Source organism: Bradysia coprophila, unplaced genomic scaffold (genome assembly GCF_014529535.1).
Source record: "Bradysia coprophila strain Holo2 unplaced genomic scaffold, BU_Bcop_v1 contig_248, whole genome shotgun sequence".
Taxonomy (NCBI): Eukaryota; Metazoa; Arthropoda; class Insecta; order Diptera; family Sciaridae; genus Bradysia; species Bradysia coprophila.
Window position 1 is genome coordinate 1,340,530 of NW_023503509.1, and position 22,945 is coordinate 1,363,474.

Consider the following 22,945-nt stretch of genomic DNA (forward strand, 5'->3'; position numbering starts at 1 on the left):
TTGACTCCGTAAGTCCGCTAAAAATTCAAAATTAAACACGTCAAACCCAAATCAAACGCAACGTCGTATAGTGCGGTAAAATTAAAATTCTGAAGCGCACCTAGTTCGTGAATAACGTTTAGAAAATTCTTCACACAAATTTAAGGAACCAAGAAGGAAAACAATTCTTCAGAAAATTCTCCAGGATGTAAAATTAAGACTCCCAATACTTCGAGTGGGCTTAAAAGGTATGTCTGAAATAGATGAGTCGGTGAGTATAATAGCTACCCTTCCGTACAATTTCAATCGCTCAATATACTGGCACTAATGACTATTTAGAAAAATGACAATCATATACTTACCAGAGGAGAAACTATAAAAAAATTCCGAACGATTGCGCATGTAAAAAAGTGATTGTTTGGGGTAATAACTTTTTTCTAGCTTGACCGTCAATCAGATATGTAGGAAACAATAAACCATAAAACTTCAATATATTACCAGTTGTCCGAAGAAATTTTGATTTAGTCGAGTTGCTAAGCTTTACACGGAAGTATCTCACTATTAGTTGGACTAATCGTAAGCTCAACAAAAATAAAAGAAATTTATGAAGTTGCAACAGTTTATATCGTTGTTCGGTGAATATTAGTGACCGTTAAATTAGAATGTGGTTGCCTTTGCATAGAGAAGTGTGAATCGTTCATTAATTTATTTTGATTTTGAGTGTGTACCTATCAATGTCGATAGTTTTCCAAGAAAAGAAAAAAATTGCCGTGGTCGTGTTAGTATTATCTTCGTACTTTCTCATTGCAGAATTGCGTGACGAGCTTTGAATTATTCAAATTTCTGTTTTTGTACTTCATGATTATGAAATATGAAAAAACCACCTTGTTAAAATGCAAATAATATTCACATTTATAGTCTCGTTCAAAAAGGTTTTACGCAACTGATACGCTGGGGTATTTTATAACCCTAAAATTTAATAGTAATTTGCGTGGCTGTCTTGGCCAGCGGGTTTTGGGCTTTTTCGCGAAAACATTATTTTTCATCTAACGGGCCGAAAACCCGAGAAAATTTCTGCAAAACCCCCATTTGCAGCCTTGACACATGAAAAAGTATTTTTGCGTGCTACATGCGTCGAAACCCGTACTTTTCATGTTTGAAGCACTACTTTCGACACCCATTACATACACAGCATACCCATTACGTAAGTCCGGATAAAAATAAAAAGATTTTAATTAAAAGTCTCGTTTCCCTAGTCGTGTAAAATACTATTTTGATTCGTAGTTCGGTTATACAGTTGTCTCTATAACTCGAAATATGGAGAACAAGCCCAATGGAAGCTTTTACGTGCGGGGACTCGGTATATCTAACTCGGTATATCTAACTCGGTATAAGAATGCTAAGTAACCTTTTCAACTTGATATGCTAATTTATGTGAATGACTCCTCTCAATGTCTCCTCTACTAAAATTGAGAATCGAGATGAATGAAAGTAAACGAGACTGTTACGACCATAGTATATACACAACAAAGAGGCCTCTATAAAAATCGAAACTTATGTGACCTCTAAAAAGAAATTGTTCGAATTTTTCAATTTTCAAAGTTAAATGATTGAACTTTAAGACTCAATTTTATTTGATGACCCATATTGTTAAATAATGGAAAATATGTGTCGTCTGTGTCGATACCCACAAAAATGAAATCATTGTCGTTTGTGTACGTACATGGTTTTATTCTCAGTTTTGTTCATAGTAAAATGTAGGACATACTATGCATGCTCACAATGGTTTCCTTCTGTCATGATTGATCGCTTTTTATTGTCGCATTAAAAATTATTCCTATTTCCTCGTATCGACAAACCTCCTTTTATTTACTTTGTTAGTAATACAGAGAGAGAGTAAACATATAATTGTGCTAGGACAGCTTTCTTTTCAGCTATTGCCTGATTGTACTTTGTCGTGGTGATGTAATAAAACATGTCTTTGTGCCAACCAGCGTTACAATAATTAGTTTGTAATGTTCATGAACGACACGTGATGGAATGGTGCGTCTTATGTGAAATTTGTTAATCCGAGGCGGAGTGGAAGGTGCCTGCTTCATTGTCCCATTTGATTGTGACGTATATTACTTAAAAACGGGAAGTGACTTTATTGATAGTGGGGGAGCGAGTTTTGCAGCATTTACAATGGTCTGTTAGCAATTCTACAGTATAATATGTAATAGACTTACCGTCGGCAGTAGTAAGAATTTGTATTTTATATGTGTGCTAAATTACTCCTTACTGCTTTACAGCTGAAGCAAATTCATGCTCTGAAATTTCACTGCCTCTGACTGTGTGAAAATCGGGAAATTTTAGGGTTTTAGAGCAGTTTTGAAAAACGACATCGAGTTGGATTTAAAAATGGAAACACGAAAACAAAGGATTTTTTGGAGGACTACCTGTATATGATCCAACAATCTAAATTCAATTCCTACTACTCACTCCACATGTCATTTAGACGTTACCATCCATAATTCCTTTCCTGGAGAGCTATTACGACATCAGTTTTCTTCAATAGAGTTGACAGTCTACCGATAGAATACGACGATTTCACTGAAGGATGTCGCTGCAACAAAGCAGATCTAAAAACTAATTACTGTTCCAGAGGTCATGTGCTTTACGATGGTCGATGGCAATTTACTTGATTAAAATCCGTCGAATAAAAAAATAATTATTTTTCAGTGAAATAGTGAATCGTACTCTATCTGCCGTAATCCCTCTCCTGTATAGGTTGACTGTATTTTGGTTTACATTCGTAGTCCAAAATGAGGCACTCCACAACGGGAATATCGATTGCTTTTCCTAATTTCAAGGTTTAATGATGTTACATTAAGGTTGGTAATACCTTCATTACAGTAGATCTGTTCAAATTACCACGATCTGATGTACAATTTATTTTACAATGTCCGTATTATTACAACTTGTTTTATCGTTATTTATTAACGTATAAGCCTAATGGTAGTACCAATATCGAGCATTCTCAATTTGCTCTAAATGTACAACGCGCACCATTAAAGCACTCCACAAGGAATTACAGTGTGTTGTTTCCCATTCTAATGATTGCAACAACTGTATTATGTGTAAATAACAAATCGGTAGCTGTAAATGGTTAATGACCTTTTTTTAATGTTCTGTTTTACCTTGGTTGCGTTTCTAGGATATAATTGTCCCTACATTTCCATTGTATATTTATTTTTATAAACATTCGAAACATTGTTGGTTAAATCCAAGCCGTTCATGCATAATATGTTCTGTTGTATGCAAACACATCGAAAGAGAGAAAGTGATAAAAACGACGGGTGCGTAGTAATAAATTCATGTGCAATGAAGTTCATTAACTTTGGGTATTGAATTATTGAATCAAAAATCGTCAAACACATAATCAGTCAAGTGCGAGGACGTATATCAGAACGTATATCATTAGGGACGACGACGGCAATTATTTTTTTGCTGTTGTTATTATGAATCAATCAATGTTCAGAATGTGTGAGTTTGACGCTAGAACGTCACACCTACGGTTTTACTAATATTTTTTACAACTTGTAGCTCAGTAAGCATAACAATAAACACAAAAATCAATAAAGCTTGGCGACTGAGTAAAATTTAAACGTAAAAAGGAAGTGATTCATGAAAAACTAGTGACATGTTTAATGTGTTGTTGACTATAAGAAATAGAAGTGCCAGTCAAACCGTTGGTTAGTGCTGAGAAAATGGTGGTTAGATCATTGAGTCAATCTAGTCTTAATAAACTTACGGATAAATCTTCCAATAAAATAATGAATCGAAACCGTCGCTCACCAAGTTCTCCCGCTCAAAAGCCACCGTCACGATCGCGAAGTATGAATGGACTGCGCAGCCTGAGTCCGTCGAAAATGAATGGCTCGTTGAAGTCGAGGGGATCGTCCAGAGGAAATGAGTAAGTGTTGTAAATAGGGTGGAAATACAATTTAGTATTTAGTGTTTTTGCACCTTTCGCACCTCTAAAATGTGAAAGAAAATATTTTCCCCAGATTTGGCTTGAAAAGTTTTATACGGCGAAGTCCGGGTGATATTTTTTCCTTAAGAAATTATACCGCGACTGGTATTTCGTACGATATAATGTGATGCAGCTTCAGTACATGTAGACTCCGAGGTAGACTCTACACCCTTTACACTAATGTCAGGGTTCTTAGCCTGTGTGCAAATTCAATTATCTTCGGCGGTGTTTTATTCTTTGTGTTGGTTTAGTCGTTTCATGCGGCGATGCCACTAAGCAAACACGGAAATGTTTGCAAACTGACCACACGTCAATAGTACATTACTATGCAAGGGAAGTAAAGTGATATCTCGTATCCAGATGAGAAAAAGTATCCGAGGGCGGCAGCCCGAGGTACTTTTACTCATCGTGATACGAGATATAACTTTATTTTCCGTGTGTAGTACGACGTTTTACTATGCGAGTGATGTAAAGGTTATTGCCTATACATGTAACAGCCTTATTACATGCACCAGCATAGTAAAAGAATTTTTCGCCTGCTTTAACGACAACTCTTCAAGCAATAGTAGATTACATTGGATGCTGCGGAGGTAGTTCATTACATGAGGGATCAATTTTGTGATACGAGCCGAACTCACAAGTGTGGTTTTAAGCAACAAGCTTTGGAAACGGTTATTTTGACAAGTGTAGAGTTTGCATATCCGAGCCGAAGGCGAGGTATGCAATTACACGATTCAAAATAACCGTTTCCAAAGCGAGTTGCTTAAAACCACACGAGTGAGTTAGCGAGTTCACAGAATTGATTCCGAGTGTAATTAACTACCAAGCAGCATCCAATGTATGCTGTTTTATTGCCTATTCACCCGGAATATTGTTGTTACGAGTACATTTTTCCACCCAAGGACCTGACAGTTCAAAACCAAAAATGTTCAAGAAGACACTAGCAGATTCTTGAATACCATAAGATTATTCTAAATTAATGCACAATTTCACAACATTTATGTCGCGCTATTTCATTCACTGCCAGACTAATAATAAACATAAAAAATACCGATAGCACAAAACCAACAAAAAAATCTGTTGTTCATAAACGAATTCTAGTCTGCTCATGAAATCGACTCACACTTCTTCATAACATTAATCCCGAAAGCATCACTGGCAACACTACTGTTTTGATGACATGTTGACAAACTACTTCGACTGTTTTGTTTTTGTGAAGTGCTAGATTCATATTTTGCGTAATATTTGTCGATTTTGGTGTTTGTTCAATAAATTTTGCTGTGAAGTGAAGTGAATACATGATAATAAAGACAAAAGTGTTGATTGTTTTTGAAAATAAGTGAAAAATGCAAAAATAAAAATTGTTTGGCCATAGGTGTTCGTCTAAGTTGAAAAAATTGAAATTATAGCTATAGACAAAATGGCCGTCACTCTCGCCGTCACTTATTTTTGTGTTTTTTTTTTCGAAAGTTTTTAATGAATTTGCTTAGATTGGTGTGCACTTAATTCAAGTGACAAAGCTTGTGATATTAAAACTAAAATAACATCGCGAGTATTGTTTCGATTTCAGTGCTAAAGAACATTTCATGTGATACATTTTTGCTGATAAGTAATGAAATTCTGCTGGTATGTACTGAAAATCTCCTGATATGTAATGAATTTTCATATGAATATTCCTTCACTTGTGATGTAATGTAAAAGTTCCCACATGTAACGGTCGCTTTCCGCGGGTGGGAAATGTACGTGTAAAAACAATATTCCGGGTGGATAGGCAATAAATTAAAGTTTTATAACTTTAAGTATATATAGTATCAAAATGGAAAAATATCAAAATGTTTATTTGCGCAAAAAAGTCAAGTGAAGGAGCCGCGGGAAAGTAATCATTTTGTCTCCTGAAGTTTTTGGTTCTTTGCTCGACAATAATGGTAAATTATGCCCTTGTTTTAAACTTTTTATTTTGTCAAGTGTAAGTGTTGTTGCCCTAGCCGAAGACAAGGGCTGAAATCCCACAAGGCAAAATAGAAAGTTTCAAACGTAAGGAAAGACTCACTTGGCTCATGTTAATATAAGTAATAACTCATTTTCCGGTGGTGCTTTGAATAAAGATAATTTCCCACTTTTTTTGCCAAGTTATTCAAGAATTGCTTACCTTTATAGATGGGAATCCGCGGAGTTTCATCTCCATTTAATTCACATAATATCTTCACAACGTGCTGTGTAGCTGTATCTATCATCCTGTTACTCAATTTCTAGAAAATTTTAAGAGAACCATAATGGTTAAACCATTCAACATTTTCCTTTCACCACCAATTGTGGACTTGTCATTCACATTCCCGAACACTGTTTTTTCGGACTTATTGATTCAACCTTGAAATTTTCAATATCAAAAAGGCAAAATACACAAAAATATAATTTAATGTGGAAATTTCGTTGGAATTGGAACGTACTAGCCTTTGTCGCCAGTAATGCCTTCAAAAATGCTGTTTTACAAAATGACGTGCTAAATTGTTCGTGTCTAAACTACATTAAATGCACGAAAAATGCAGAGAACACCGTTTGTAATATTGGTCATTATGTGAGCTTGCACATTTTCATACATCATAATGTACCGTCTCAGCATTGTCCATGTCCATATATGTGATGGATAAACGACAACGATAATATTTTTGTTCGCTATTATACATTCATAACATAATTCCATTAATTGTGTGCACTATCAAATTTATGTACGGAAAATATCTCTTCAATTATAATGATTTAATAAGTAACCGAACGCTGCTGCACGACAGATATATGTACCTAGTAAAGTTACGTATTAATTTTAAGGTACTCTGAAAATGTATAGCTGGTCGTGTGTCATAATGTTGTTACAAAGTAGAAACAACTTAATGCTCTTTCTGCATCAAATGTAATAAATTTGTCAGCGAAAAATTATTGCCTTGATTGACTATGGGAATATTGACTGAGCTTTCAGGAGTAGTCGTGAACCTATTTTCTCCAAGAAATCTCATAGATAGATAATAACCTCATGTTTAAGGCGTTCAAAATCTCGTTAAATCAATTAAATAGTTATTTTGGTATAGAACGACCGGGAATATTTTGTACTTGGCGGAAACGATAATTTTGTCCATCAGAACACGTAATCAAATCTTGAATTAGAGAAGTATATGATCAAAGTCGACTATCTTAAGTGTCTAGAGTAGCTAGAGTCTACAATGTATGGGAATCGAGTTCTTTAATTAAACACATACCCATTTCCAGGCTTTCAGAAACGGCAAGCATTTCAACTGTATAATTATTATCGAGTACACATAGATTGCCTCTGTTTCAGCGAGTGTTGATTAAGGTTTGAAGCTTGTTGTGCAATCCACATAGAAGCAATCTACAAGTCGCAAGTTAGCGGAATAATTGTGAATCGTGGCAGCTCAATTGTAATAGCATTGAGTAATCATTTGTGATTATAAGAAACCGTGAAGAGGCCGTTTGGAATGGGAGTCAATTGCAAGACACATAGGGTATGAGGCCATTAGGAACTCTTCCCATTGGACTGTACCGAGAGCTGTTACACACAAGCCAAAGCCTATTTTTGTCAAAAAGTTTTCTTGAATTATGCTGATTTGTTGACATTTTTATTCGTTTTGGTTAAGTCATCAAACTTGGTAACTCTAATATTATATATAGATTCGCCAGTTCATAGGCTCGTATGGGTTCTTGATTTCCGCTTATCAAAAAAGTACTCAGTGTGAGAGACAAAATTGAATTTTTCAATTTTTGCTTTGTTAACTTGACAGCTTGCTCTCTCACGGCTCTCACACGGAGTGCTTTTGTTGAGTGAAAACCATATCCTATTACAGCACGCAGAGCCTATTATTTGGGAATTAATTCCCAAAATTCACAAAATTCACAAATATTCCCAAATATTTCCAAATATTCCCAAATATTCCCAAATATTCCCAAAAATTCGTAAATATTGAACTGAATTGAAGAAGTCGTATGTAGAGACGCAGATGTCCTTTCACTCAGGAACTACCCTTTAAATATTTGAAAGATCAGTGGATATTATCCTTATAAACTTTTTAATACACAAAATGACCTGTTTTAAGCCGATGGAGGAACCCCAAAAGATTTAAGTGTTAAGTGCAATGAAAATAACACTTTGTTCATAAGGAATATGCATTGACATTGCCTAATCACGTCAAGCACATTACGTCCGAGGTTCCAAATTTTTGGAAATATTTGGAAATATTTGGGAATTTTTGGGAATATTTGGGAATATTTGGGAAGTAGAAGATTGAAGAAATGTATACGATAGAAAATACCTGCTGTAGAGTCGCTGTATATTCCTAAGTCACTAGTGAACAGCTACTCTTAGCTTTCTTTTGAATTTCGACTGACCGAAATCAGCGCTATTTTTTCCGGGACTTTCTTATATACTACCACTACATATAAGAAAGTTCCGAAAAAATGGGGCTGATTTCGGTCAGTCGAAATTCAAAAGAATACCCTCAAAAAAAAAACTTCTGATGGATGTCATTAAATGTCCGTAGCATTTAGACACGACTCATAAAGCCTGGTTGATAACAATACAAAAAAAGAAACCTTACATTTTGGCAGAATATATTCAAAAGGATCAATTTTTTGGAATTAATTCCTAAATATTCCCAAAAATTCCCAAATATTTCCAAAAATTCCCAAATATTCCCAAAATTCCCAAATATTCTTAAATATTCTCAAAATTCCCAAAAATTCCCAAATATTCTCAAATATTCCCAAATATTCTCAAATATTCTCAAATATTCTCAAATATTCTCAAATATTCTCAAATATTCTCAAATATTCTCAAATATTCTCAAATATTCCCAAATATTGACAAAATTCCCAAATATTCCCAAATATTCCCAAAATCGATTCCCAAATAATAGGCCCTGCGCACAGTCTTCAAAGTGAGCGTGTCGAAATTAGTAAGATCCAAAAAAGTAGTAGATTCGATAACTAATACTGCGGATATGCTTCCTGTTTGCGAAAGACTAGTTAAAACGCCAATGCTATTAGCAGGTTCTGCTAATAGTGTTTCTTGATGACTAATCGCAGAATCTGCGAATAGTGTTTCGTGATGACTATTCGCAGGAACGTTTTCATTAACCTGTCACATTCATATGTTATCGAAAACGACGACCAAAATAATGACAAGGTCTTGGCAATATGGCCCTATATATAGTAAAATGCGTGTAAAACATTGAAGTACAAGATTTGAAATAAACCGGTTGAAAATACTTTGCTCGATGGAAGTAATAGACCCGATAATAATACTGCTTGCCGTCTCTTACATGTTAAAAATAAAAAAATACGGAAATTGGACGAAAATTTACTTCAATGGTTCGACTTTAGAGCTGAAGGAGTGACCAAAGAACTCGAACTCCAAAAATAAATTAAACCGAAACTCTCAAAGCTCCAAAACCTTTTAGTCACTGCTTCAGCACTAAGGTTTGAAGTAGTGACCAAATTCCCCAAAGTAAACTCCCCAGCTGAAATGTGTGAATTCGTAATATTTTTCAATTCGGACGACTGAAATTGATTTGTTAACATTGAACCCCTGTATTCTGTCAATTTCTTTCTTCCAAGGAGATGAAGAGTCAAATCATCCATTCCATATGCTATTCTGATACGAAAATAAGTGGTCGTGGTGATCTCAATTTTGTTTGATTCTAGGAGATTATTCTTCTACGAAGACTCTGCGATTAGTTACCAGGAAACACTATTCGCAGATTCTGCGATTAGTCACCAAGAAATACTATTCGCAAAATCAGCGAATAGCGTCGGCCATCCCTGTTGATACAAAGGTAAAAGACCAAAGACCCTGACGTGTTACCTAGTGAATTTAGGTCAATGTGACATTTTTGTGATGTAAACTAAAAAAAAGTTTAGTGAAATTGTCGAAACATTGTGAAGAGATACTAATCAAAATCTTTCCAAAATTCTAGAAAATCCGAATTCGATTACGCTGAGACAATAGCAACAAGATCCACCGACAGTGCTCCATCGACACCAGAGGATAACATAAATGTGGTCGTACGGTTAGTATACGCACTAAGAAATCGAACGAATAAACCCTTTATTCGAAATTTTTTAATTTTAATTCATCATTATTGTTGTTCGACATGAAGGTGGGTGTGCATAATCAAAAGCTTTCAAAGCAACGCATTGTACAATGTACAAGATTTTCTTTTGTCGATCATTGTATAATGAAAGTGAAAGTTCATTGATTTAGTATTTACGTGTGTCAAGCATTAAAGCTTAAAGCATTAGATTGTGTATGGAGTGGAATGGTAGTTCCAGGTAAACTTCATTAAAAGAAAGAAAGAAAATTATTCGATCAAACGTTACATGTTTGTTAATAATTTATTCTGTCGAGTCATTGGAGAAAATTAGCTAAAAAATACCAAGAAATTGTTTCGTATGATGGACGGGTGTAATGGACGTAATTAATTCAATGCGAATGACTTTGCCTTATAAATTACCACCACTGTCAAGGTTAAGGCAATAAATTTATTTTGTTGACCAATCCATTTAGTCGTTTTTTGATATGAGCTATAAACGGGAATATATTTATTTATTCACAATGACTCACTAAATGGCCATAACATTCAACATAATTGATATGGTTAAATGTCTTGTTAATTGATATTCCCCGATTGAGTAATTTCATAAAACGTAAAATGTTTAAGTAGATTAATTTTTGTGACGCAAGAGAATTCCATCGGCTCCCATCAAAGGGAATAACGAATCAGTATAAAATCTTTTATGGAACGAAGACCAACTTTCAAGGCGATGTATTAAAATGAAACAATTTTTAACGAATTGTCGGAGCTTTTGTGGAAGTAAATCAAATCAAAATCATTAAATCTACTACTTCATTTGTTATAAAGTATATGCCCTGTCCACCAGTTTGATACAAACTCTACTACTTCAATATTTTCGATATAGATTTGACTATTTAAGCCATCACTAGCCAAAGCTCATTGGTTATTCAGTCGTCTTTGTCGATATTTGTCGTTAATCACACTCATTCATTTTGAGTATAGTAGAAACCTACCCATACATAGATTCTAAAGAGTACTTTAAGTATGGTTTCCACTTACAAAAAAAAACACTTCGTCTCGCTCATTAAACAATAGTAAAAAGGCGTGGCTTAGCTAAAAAGAGACAAAAGTCAGACAACTCTATCAACTATCAGTTCGCTCTCAAATTTAGGAGACAGAACCTAATCCGACGCACAAACTATATCCAGTCAAAATTACAGTTATCACAATTCAAAATGTTTACCTTTCCGCTGCGTAAATTGAACATCGTGTAATAAATACTAGCCAAACATTTTGTAGGTACATTGACTTTCTACATTGACCACATCAGAAGTGTAAGGTTAAAAAGGGTAAAGGTAATAGCCACCGGAACACAACTACTACGTCAATATCCAATAAATTAACATAAAATACACACGCACACTTAAGGTTCATAACTCCCAGTAACAACGTCCGGTGGTACTTTGAATATTTTATGATTTTGTAGTGGGCGGATGCCTGGGTTATTGTATTTTACGGTGACACAGTAGAGGTCAGTCAGTAATACATTTTTGTACCAATTTTCTTATAAATATCGAATGTAAAGAAGTAAAGCGGCGACGGCGACACCATGAATGTCACAGTCAATATTAAGTATTCAAGATATTGAACTCAATATTTGATTTGAACTCGTAAACCACAAAGCACAAACGTTAAACGACAAATCCATTCATTCAATTTGTTCGCTTCAATCAAATCGAAACGATGTTGTCCGGTGTCAACACAATCTATTCGGGCTTTAACAAATAAATATACACTTTTCACATAAAACATAACGGCAAAAAGCTTTAACACCAATGTCTATATCGAGGTCTACAAGTTGATTATTTGTAAAATCAATAAAATTATTTTATTCCGCTGATATACTTTGATTGAACCGTAAGTAACAAGAACCTATGAATGAATATCAGTACCGTCATATTTATTGGGGGCAGATCGATAACGACGACGAAAATAATGACAAGCTCTGGGTAATGCGGGCATCTATATAGTAAAATTTATGTTAAAAAAATTGAAGTACAAGATTTGAAATCAACCATTTAAAAATACTTTGATCGATGGAAGTAATAGACTCGGTAATAATACTGGTCATATATGCTTGCCGTCTGTGACACTTTAATAAAGATGGTCTCGTTCTCCATTTATCCTTGAACGACCAGAAAATGATACCAAGAAACCCGAAGCAGTGTCATCTAGGTATTATATCTCAGTGTACATCTAACTGCGTAGCGTAGGTTAATGACAGCTGTTGTGATAGCCTCAAAAGCATCTTCATTCTAGCCACGGTGTCAGCATGTCCAGTGGTGCAATTTATTAGAAATAGTGGACTTTCATTTATCTGAGATTCACCAAAAACGATTAACGTGAAAGAAATTTTCACTTACTTCCTAGGGACTAGTTATTACTTTGTCACTGATGGCCTAACGTAATCTGGCACTGATCAATACATATATAAGTTGAAAACCCATAAAATTTCATCGACAATCATTCATCAAACGTATCCCGAGAGTCTAATTTTAATGGATATGTATTTTAGCCATGTCCACCACTGTATGCTACTAAAATCCATATTTTGTCACGTATTGATGTAGGTTAATTATAAAAATAAACTTTTGAACAATTATTTATTCATTAGTTGGAGCTGTCGTTCTTGTTACGTTCATATTTATACGTTAATCGGTCTTTCATTATAGCAGACCAATTTAAGTAAGTTTTTATTTGAGAGAAAAATGTATCAAAACTTCCATTATTATAATTGGATGTTGGTATATGAAATATTAATTGGACTTGAGCTGCCGTACAATGACTGACGCAATGTAGAAAATTTTGTGTCTCGGTGGACAATTTATTTGTATAAAATATTTTCAATCGTATTATTAACGTATGTAGGTATGTGGTAGCTAACGAAGAACGGTTCCGATCTGTTATCGAAAGAGACGACAGAAGAAGTAAGCTATTGCGACCCTTTTGTATTAGGCAATGTTGAAACTAACGAAGTAATAGATTTTGCATGAATCTTTTAAACAGATTCTGTAATAACAACAGCTATGCCGCGTGAGAAATAACTGACAAATCTGTAGAATCTGCAATCTGTTCTCTAAGAAGTGGTACAAAAATGACGTCATAATACCACGACCACCATTCCACTGGTCACATTCTCACATTATACCATATTCAAATTCCTACACAAAATAATTACGTACCGTTTATGACTGCCTTTCGGGAGGAAAGTGTCTGGTGTGAATGTGATGCAACGGGTAAGGATTCACTTTTGGTACAAAATGTCTTAAACAAGTTTGATTAGAACTATCGGAACAATTCGATACATGGATACATCTCATAAAAAGAATAAATCTTGCTGAGTCAAAATATCAATTTTCCGTCTTTTTTCCATCTTACACATACATATAATCAATCTACTTACGGTTCGGCACGAAGTCAAATTCAGGTCATGATAAATTAATTATATCGCCTCGTTGGAAGGGAGAAGATTGAAGATGGTACGACTTGTAACCGGCGTCGGTAATTATTCGTTACACATATCGGTATTTCAATCAGGTTAACTTCAAGCTGAGCATTGAACCTAAAGACGACTTGTTCAATATGATACCATTCGGATACTGTAGTACCAACTGGTAGCTTTTTGAACTAGTTCGGCTCGATCGGCAGCTGTAGTTGACCTGATTGGAGATAGGTACTAGTTACTGTAGCACCGATACACCCAACGGGAAGCTACTGACGATGACTACAAACCTTACCATCACTACTCAGGTATCTTAAGGGCGCGTGAATGAATTTGATTGGTTACGAGCTTCGTTACTCGAAAATTTATTTATTCTTGTTTTCGTTTCTAGAGTGAGGCCATTAAATGACAAAGAACATAGATCAAACGATCCAATGGTGGTACAGTTTCCTGGCAGTGGACAAATATTGGTAATACTTTTTTGTGTCAAAATGTACGAAAAGAGCGCCGAAAATGGGTTTATTTTGACCCTAGTAATGAAATGTAATGTACTATGCGACACAAGTGCTATAGTTAAATATAGAAAATGCATCGACGATTTGCTCTCTTTCTCGTAATCAAATAACAAAAATATCTATTTCGGTACTTTTTGCGAAATGGAGTTACTCGCAAACGTTGTGTTGCCTACGACTAGCAATAGGTGAAAAACAACTCCTTTCGTTACTTGTATCGAATAAAGATAAAACTGAAACTTCTCGGATTACTCATAAAAACAATTCAATTTATGTATAGTGCGATGGTATACCCGGCGGCCCTAGTGGTGGTCAGAAACCGAAACTTTTCGGATACAACGTTGTATTCGAACCGGGTGCTTCACAAGATGATGTACTGCAGTACTCAGGAATCAAGCGTATCATTGAAATGGCCATCGAAGGTTTCAGTTGTACAGCATTTTGTTACGGGCAAACCGGAAGTGGAAAGACTCACACACTGACGGGACCGCCAGACTTGGTAAATGAAATGAGTTTTTGCTGAGGCGAGAAAGGTTGTTAAAGGAAATCACGTTTTGCTTTGCAGTTTTTTGGTAAAAAGCCGGATCCTAGCGATGATCGACATGGATTGGTGTTCCGAGCATTTTTATATCTCTTCCAATTGCTTCAGGAGCGAAAAGATACGAATTTTGTGTTGAAAGCATCGTTTCTGGAAATTTATAATGAAAAGGTAGGTGACCAGTAGACCGTCAGTGACCACTCGAATTCGAATCTTAGAATTTTTAGCCCCGTACGAAGTACAAAGGGGCTTATAGGATTACGATGCCGTGTGTAATTGATGGAATTCGAAGCAAACGGTAAGGGCAAAGTGTTTGCCTATGTTCATAGATGACGAATCTGCAATAAAAATTTTGTCTGTCCGTCTGTCCGTCTGTCCGTCTGTCACGTCGATATCTTGAGTAAATCAAATCCGATTTCAAAAATTTTTTTTTTCCCTGAAAGATAGTCGAAATAGTGAGGCTAAGTTCGAAGATGGGCATATTCGGGTCGGCCCTTCGTGAGTTAGGGCCACCTAAGTGATTTAAGGTCTTTTGGTGATATTTATGGCAAAATAAACGATGGAAATGTAAATGACACGGCAAATGATAGGTATTGTCAATACCAATCCAGGAAAAAAAAGTTTTTTAAAATCGGGTGTGTGGACCGTGAGTTAGGGCCTTAGAAGTGAAATGCTACTAGGGCCCTATGTGTATTTTACATAGAACTCGAGTAAATTTCATTCGTTTTTCGTAATTTTTGTTTGATTTGGAAGGTAATCGAATGCCGAATAGAATGTTGTTGAAAAAAAATTAAATTTGGGTCCTTGGCCTAAGGCCGCTACTAGGGCCCTATGTGTATTTCACATATAACTCGAGTATATTTCATCCGTTTTTCGTAATTTTTGTTTCATTTGGAAGGTAATCAAAGGCCGAATCGAATGTTGTTGAAAAAAAATTAAATTAGGGTCCTTGGACTAAGGCCACTACTAGGGCCCTATGTGTATTTTACATATAACTTGAGCAAATTTCATCCGTTTTTCGTAATTTTTGTTTCATTTGGGAGGTAATCAAAGGCCGAATAGAATGTAGTTGAAAAAAAATGGGTCCTTGGCCTAAGGCCGCTACTAGGGCCCTATGTGTATTTCACATATAACTCGAGTATATTTCATCCGTTTTTCGTAATTTTTGTTTCATTTGGAAGGTAATCAAAGGCCGAATAGAATGTTGTTGAAAAAAAAATTAAATTTGGGTCCTTGGACTAAGGCCACTACTAGGGCCCTATGTGTATTTTACATATAACTCGAGCAAATTTCATCCGTTTTTCGTAATTTTTGTTTCATTTGGGAGGTAATCAAAGGCCGAATAGAATGTAGTTGAAAAAAAGTTAAATTTGGGTCCTCGGACTGAGGCCGATACTAGGGCCCTATGTGTATTTTACATATAACTCGAGCAAATTTCATCCATTTTTCGTAATTTTTGTTTCATTTGGAAGGTAATCAAAGGCCGAATAGAATTTAGTTGAAAAAAATTTTAAATTTGGGTCCTCGGACTGAGGCCGATACTAGGCCCTTCAAAAAAATAAAATTTTAGGGCGATTTGAAATTTTTGTTTCATTTGAAAGGAATGTCGTACGGGGCTTCGTAATTGCGCTATGCGCAATTTATAAGATGTACATATTACATAATAATTTTACTTTAACTACATTAACCGGCGCAATAGGCTTACGGTCAAAGTAGGGTGACAGACGCGCTAGGGTCACGTACGCAATAGATATACGGGTTTGTACGGGGCTCAGTCGCAGCAAACGCTCCGACTGTTCTGATGGCTCGTTTTTTGATAGATTCGAGTTATTGATGATTACTGATGAGACTCAGTTTCGTTCGAATATCTCTCCAACCGATCTAATTCAAACACTTCAAACCAAAATTATTTATTTACAAAGACTGTTGGATTTGTATTCAATTAATGCTGCCAAGTTTTCCATATATAATTTTCCATGTTCAAGTCTCTGAGTGCAAGCGGTAGTACACACACGTGCATGCATAATAACAAAAATGAATCGAACTACGGTATTTCCCCATTCCAGTGAATTGCGTGGAATATTTAATATCAATTTGTCAGCCTTACTTGTCAAGAATGTACTCTGTTTAAATGTCTTCGCAAATAACATTTAATTTTCCCTTTTTTTGTTTGTGGAAATACTTTTTCCTTTTCGTAATTTCATTAGACTTTAAGGATTAAAAACGCAATACCGTTCACAAGGGTCACGTCACATTTGAATATAATACATTTTAGGTAATCGATCTGTTAAATGCTGGCTCGGCAAGGAAACCACTAGCGGTTAGATGGTCGAAAAAGTCCCGAGGATTTTTTGTCGAAAATCTATTCACCGTTGATTGCGAAGAGCTAGACGATCTGCTAGCAGTGTTAGAAGAAGGTTAGTAGTTGTCTATCATTAATTGATTACAGCTTTTAACATACACACTTCGATGTCCATTATACCTCGAAGGAATGCGTAATCGTTCAGTTGGCTCACACCGTATGAACGACTATTCATCGAGAAGTCATACAATATTGAGCGTACATATCACATCGGAACTGCAAGCGGAAAATGGAGTTTTTATATCGAAACAGGGGAAAATCAATTTTGTCGATTTGGCGGGAAGTGAAATGACGAAAAAAACGAATAGTGAAGGGAAAACGTTGGAGGAGGCAAACAATATCAATAAAAGCTTGATGGTTTTAGGTAAGAGAGATTGATATATTGTAATCTTAGTCTTACACATTTTAAACAATTTAGCTAGTTGCTCGTAACTTAGGCCATCAGCATTAAAGGTTGTATACGCATCTGTTGTGGACTGTCTATTTTAGGCACTTTCGCTAGTCACCCTCACTTCGTTCGGGCTAAAACTCGCGAAATTGCCTAAAACATACAGTCCACAACAGATACGTCAGAACGTAAGGGTCCGAAAACCCGAGAAAACTTCTGCAAAACTCTAGTTTTCGTTCACAACACATGAAAAACATTAAATCTATTACTTCTTTTGTTCAAACTACATCCGAGTGTTTGGAAGAAAATCTTGTACTTCATTGCTTTTAACACACATTTCACAATAATAAGTCCACACCATAGAGATTATCGCCCATTTTAGTCACCTCTGATTATACAGTGTGTTCATCTTTAGAAAGAACAATTTCAGATTTATCAGAGTTTTAAAAGTCATCGAGGTTCCCAGTCAATTAAGTTCTTCCCGGTCTATGATATTTTGGCGTGAAATTTGAATTCGCTATGGGATTTTCAAATTTTGTGCCAAAATATCATAACCTGGAAACGCTTTATTGACTGGGAACATCGATGACTTTTAGAACTCTCAAAAATTTCAAATATGTTCCGAACTAAAATGAACCCACTGTACATTGATTTCGACAGGCTCGCGTTACCCCTTTGAAAGGCATTATTAAACATAAAAAAATCAATTTGAAGAATTACTCATGCAATCCTTGGCCATCATTTCAAACAAATGTAAAATCCCACTTTCTTTTGATATGACATTTGTCGGAATAGATATAATGGAAAGAGGATTTGCGTGCTACCCACTTCAAATAGCACATCGAAATCGACTCAAATTTGTTGTGGATGATCCAGATGTATCAGTTAACACTTAATAGAGCAATCGCCACGGTCAAATAAGAGACAGACCAAAAATCTAACATTTCGGCTCTCCTTGCTTTGAATTTTTGATGCAGAAGAGGTAGTATTTGCCTGACTCAGAAATTGATTTCTGAAAACTATTTAATTCTCAAGTTCACTCTTCGATTTCAGTCTCTAATAAATACAACTTTGCATACACACACCCCTCTAACACGATGCATTTTTAAAATATTTTTGCATTCAAAGCTATAGCTCCTACTGATATATATACTTGAACATTGCATACAATGCATAACCTTTCAATGTCATTAATTAAAATTGAATAATTTAGGAGTTGAAATTGCTTCAATGGAAATTACAAATTTCGAATAAAAAAAAATATTTCAGGCTATTGCATAGCATCGTTGAGTGATTCGAAAAAACGTAACGGTCACATACCGTACCGAGACAGTAAGCTAACTAAATTGCTGGCCGACAGTCTAGCCGGAAATGGTGTCACATTGATGGTATACCAAAAGCTCAAATCTTTAAGTCATTCGGAATCAAACAAAACAATCTTTCATTTGATGTAGATTGCCTGCGTATCACCGGCCAAATCGAACATATCCGAGACATTGAATACTCTACGTTATGCGGCTCGAGCGAAAAAAATTCGCACGAAACCGATTATCGTGATGGATCCACGAGAGGCGTTAATATTGAGCTTAAAGCGGGAAATTAAGTCACTTCAACTGGAAAACGACCACTTAAAATCAGCCCTTAATTTACATTCTGAAATATTCGACAACAATGCTCTGCTAGACATCAACCAGGATCGCAAAGTTATACCTTCGGCACCAGCAGTCGATTTGGAAAAAATGTCCGAATTGGAGATTGCCGAAATCGTTGAACTAGTCAAATTGTATGTTACGGAAAATGAGGCGTTGCGTAATGAGAACACGGAACTGTTCAACACCAGAGATATGATACTTCGTGACCAAGAGGTCGTTTGCCGTGAGAACGAACGACTCTTGAAGAAACTGGAAGAAGTGAATTTGTAATTGCTCGTATCTGATTCACTAAGATCGGGCCAGTTGTAATTTTAAAACAAAATATTTCATTCCGTCACAGTGTTTGCTGTCGATCACCCATTATACCCGCACGTCCAGCCTTCTCATCAGAAATGTTAAATATGTCGACAGGTAGCGACACAGATTCTAATATTTGGACTAATCCGTTGAACGCGAGCACGGACAACGTATCTACGCAAAAAGTAATTTGATTTTCTCCATGCAATTGGATTTCTGATTACACTTTCGTCTTATAGTCCGAGCTATTGGATGGTCGTGTGTCTTCCAACGAAAATCGGATACCCGATACAATTCAAAAAGAGCTCGACCGACGAAGAATCGGCGACAGGTGGAGCATAGGAAGAACACGAATCGAGCAAATCTCTTAAATTTTCCGATTTCATTCTGTTTCAGCATCACAAGCATTGCAAACAGTTTGCGCCGAAATAATTCCTGGGACAACCAACAGACAGTTATGCGAAAAGTCACATCGAAGGGATCTACCGATTCGAAGACCAATAGCCCAAAATTGGTTGAGTGAGTTTTAGCATAGAAAATTAATGTTAATTTGTGTGCACAGACAATAACTCCCAATAAGAGCAATGGCACAGATGTTTAGCCTTTCGTTCTTGGATGTAGCATTTTATCAAATAATTCGTGTAGATATTTAAGATTGTAACGCTTATTTAAGCGTGAATTCAAGTCCAAATTCCAACTGAAAATACAGTGACTACCAAGACCATTCCCGCAGATAATTTTCTTTAGACTTGACTCAGCCACATGAACCAAGGCAAGATTTAACAAACATTTCACAACAAGCAACAACATAATGAACAAAGTATATAAACACTGAAGGTGAAGCAAACCTTCTGCGGATCACAAACAATGCGGAACCCTATCTCCAGGTGAATTTGTGTCAATTTGAATGTTGGAAAAGATTGGATTCTAGGCAGTGGCAGTCTCAGTTACCTTGAATACTTTTACTTTACTTTGGCCAAAAAATATGATTTTTAATTCGACCTAAACCTCTTGTCTGCATAATGATAAAACGAAATATTTCTATGTAATCCTGTCCTTAACTTATAATAATTTTGATTTCATTGTCAGAATGTCGCTAAAATATTTCTAGATTAAATCGACTGTCTACACCGAAGCGTTCCGTTTCTGACATGTCTTCAAAATATTCCTCACTTGGACGAGACACTGTAACCGAAAGGCCTTCCTCAGCAATGCAATCTGACGATCAAATTCTGAACGATGTCCGTAAAAGTGGTACGAACATTTCAACGCGACCCCGATCTGGTGTGCGTCATCTTTCCGACAATTCTTCCGAACTGAAACGTGACCTATTTGGCAGTCTTGTTTCACTCAATGATCCATCCAATGAGACACATTGATTAGATTGCATTGCTGAAATGTAAGTTAGTTTGCGAGGTTCCTTTCGTACGTAACCTAGAATCGCATGATTTGATTTTGTTTAGACCAGTGTCTATAGTGTAGACCATTTGTAAAATGTAAAACTATAGAGAGTAGTATTAGTGAACACTGTTTTATCGTAGAATTTAGAATTTGAATTGTGTTGAGAGTGATTTACCAAAAATCTAAAAAACAAAACTGTCGAATTGAAACTTAGTCTTATTGTATCGATTGAGTCCTGATATTCCTCAAGTGTGTTGGCAACATAAACAATACTTTTAAAGCTCGTCGATGCCTTTCCACAATTTCACTTGTATCCCTAATACTGCCACAGCAACACACATGGAGAATAACAGTGTTGGTTCCACATTCAATAGATTAATCTGATTTTTCCTAAAGGTAGTGTGATAATAAGGTGATAAGTAATGAACATATCTTCCATAAGACAGCTGGAAGGTACATCGTTACCATTTCAGAGATGCAAAGCTCGGAACCGGTCAGGTCCACCTCATCTTACCAGATATGTGATTGATGTGGACCTGATTTTATAATTTTTGATAAATCCCTGAACTGATCACTGACCTTTTCCGAGACGGAATTTAATTTTGTCGATGTGGAGTGTGTCTTCAATTTGGTTGCTATATCGTTGAAAGTATGCAAATGTTTAATACTGTGGATTCTCATTTAGATTTTTGCATGTCACCGAGGATGAAAAAATGACGTGCAGAAGTTCAAGTGAGAATCCATCCTGTTTAGGTTGAGCATGTTATGCACTGTCAAGAAAAATAATTCTAGAACTTCGAACGATAAAAGTCGGTAATTCATTTCAGTATGATCAGCTAAAGTGGAGCTGATGTTAACTTCGATAGCATGGACATGGACCAAAATGGAATTTTCATTTGCTGTAGGATAAAGTGGACAGAGCTGGAAGATTTTTAGTATTTTTAGGTGAAAGATATATTTGATCGAACCGATCGTTTTCATTAACACAAATTGTTCATTACAAATTATAAATTTTTTCCGGATAAATTTTGGTAGATTTTAGAATTACGTCAACATTTTTGCATATCAAAAATTATATTTATAAACCTAAAGAAAAACAAGAAGCAATATAATTGTACAATAAAGAAACTTAGACAAATGAAATTAATTTTCTTTTTTAACATAAAATATGAAGTCCTTGATACGAGGCATGGGATATTTTCAACTAACCACACGAAGGAGTATTGCCCCCGCTTTCCACCACTCGATTAAGTTACCAGTGCGAGAGTTCAAAACTCAACCGCAGCAGAAGTGGTTCAAGTCTGGGGTAGTTGATTAAGTTACCAGTGCGAGAGTTCAAAACTCAACCGCAGCAGAAGTGGTTCAAGTCTGGGGTAGTTGAGTGTAAAGCTTACTGGAAGAGCCATGGCTTGTCACCATGGCTTGTCGCTAACCACATTAAAAACGTTAAAAGCTGTATGGTATCAATGGATCTCAAAAGTCGAGGACTAAACACAACGAAATTTGGAAAAATGGAAAATAATGATCCACTTGCAACAAGAACTGATTTAATGGTTTTTTTCGTATTTTTCATTGCGAATTTGGCTTCGACATGTAAGATCTATTCCTCACCTTTACCTCGAAATAGAACCTACCCACACGCCTCAACAAAAAATGTGAAGACAGTATTTAATTGAAGTACTACAATTATTACTTTCGTCCAGTACGTATCATTGGGCTAAATTAAATACTGCTGAGTTATCGTTAAATGAAAATTGAGTTACTTGTACTAATTAACATATAGGCGAATACGAATCGAACTCATCCAATTGCCGCCGGTTTTCGAAAAATTATCAAACTTAAACAAAATCTAGAGACTGTCAAAAACATGCTTGATTTTCGATATGTCAACAAAAACCACAAAAAACTGAAAAATGGCGTAACATGTGGTGAGGTGTGACAAAATGGTGTGAGCTCGAATACCGGTCGGGACAATTTTTTTTTATTTAATTTTTTTATGTTAAATGCACCAATTAGGTTCACAATTAATTATTTTACGTGGATTAAATACACTTTTGTACGTGGCGGAGAGAATTGAGCTGGATTCAATGTCCAAAATAGTGAAAGGCAATGTCAAATGTCATAATTCTTATAATTCGCTAACCCCAATTTTACCAAAAGTTTGCTTAAATAGAACTTACAAAATCAGTGTTGACGGGTGGTCTGTTACTTTGAAGAAC

The 22,945-nt window shown here is 35.8% G+C and overlaps 1 protein-coding gene across 6 annotated transcripts; it reads left to right on the plus strand.

Moving 5' to 3' along the window:
• Window positions 1-169: 169 nt before the first annotated feature.
• Window positions 170-21,863, plus strand: LOC119078290 (kinesin-like protein KIF12). Of its 6 annotated transcripts, XM_037185782.1 has the most exons (15): window positions 170-667; window positions 3,565-3,934; window positions 9,976-10,068; window positions 13,968-14,046; window positions 14,369-14,587; window positions 14,654-14,797; window positions 16,902-17,043; window positions 17,116-17,352; window positions 18,646-18,764; window positions 18,831-19,294; window positions 19,369-19,510; window positions 19,565-19,656; window positions 19,722-19,844; window positions 20,437-20,724; window positions 21,554-21,863. In XM_037185782.1, the coding sequence occupies exons 2-14, from the start codon at window positions 3,729-3,731 to the stop codon at window positions 20,702-20,704; spliced, it is 2,328 nt and encodes a 775-aa protein (XP_037041677.1). In that variant the 5' UTR covers window positions 170-667; window positions 3,565-3,728; the 3' UTR covers window positions 20,705-20,724; window positions 21,554-21,863. The 6 variants fall into 6 exon arrangements, with proteins under 6 accessions (XP_037041677.1, XP_037041675.1, XP_037041678.1 ...); XM_037185780.1 differs by lacking the exon at window positions 21,554-21,863 and having other exon boundaries at window positions 171-667; window positions 20,437-21,388; XM_037185783.1 differs by lacking the exon at window positions 21,554-21,863 and having other exon boundaries at window positions 171-555; window positions 20,437-21,388.
• The last annotated feature ends 1,082 nt before the right edge of the window (window positions 21,864-22,945 follow it).

What these genes read in the sequence shown, in the direction of transcription:
- LOC119078290 (XM_037185782.1), top strand. Translation starts at nt 3,729, where the DNA reads ATGGTGGTTAGATCATTGAGTCAATCTAGTCTTAATAAACTTACGGAT. An exon ending in GCTAGCAGTGTTAGAAGAAG is followed by an intron (nt 17,044 to 17,115) that starts GTTAGTAGTTGT and finishes TATACCTCGAAG; the next exon opens with GAATGCGTAATCGTTCAGTT. An exon ending in ACAACGTATCTACGCAAAAA is followed by an intron (nt 19,511 to 19,564) that starts GTAATTTGATTT and finishes TTCGTCTTATAG; the next exon opens with TCCGAGCTATTGGATGGTCG.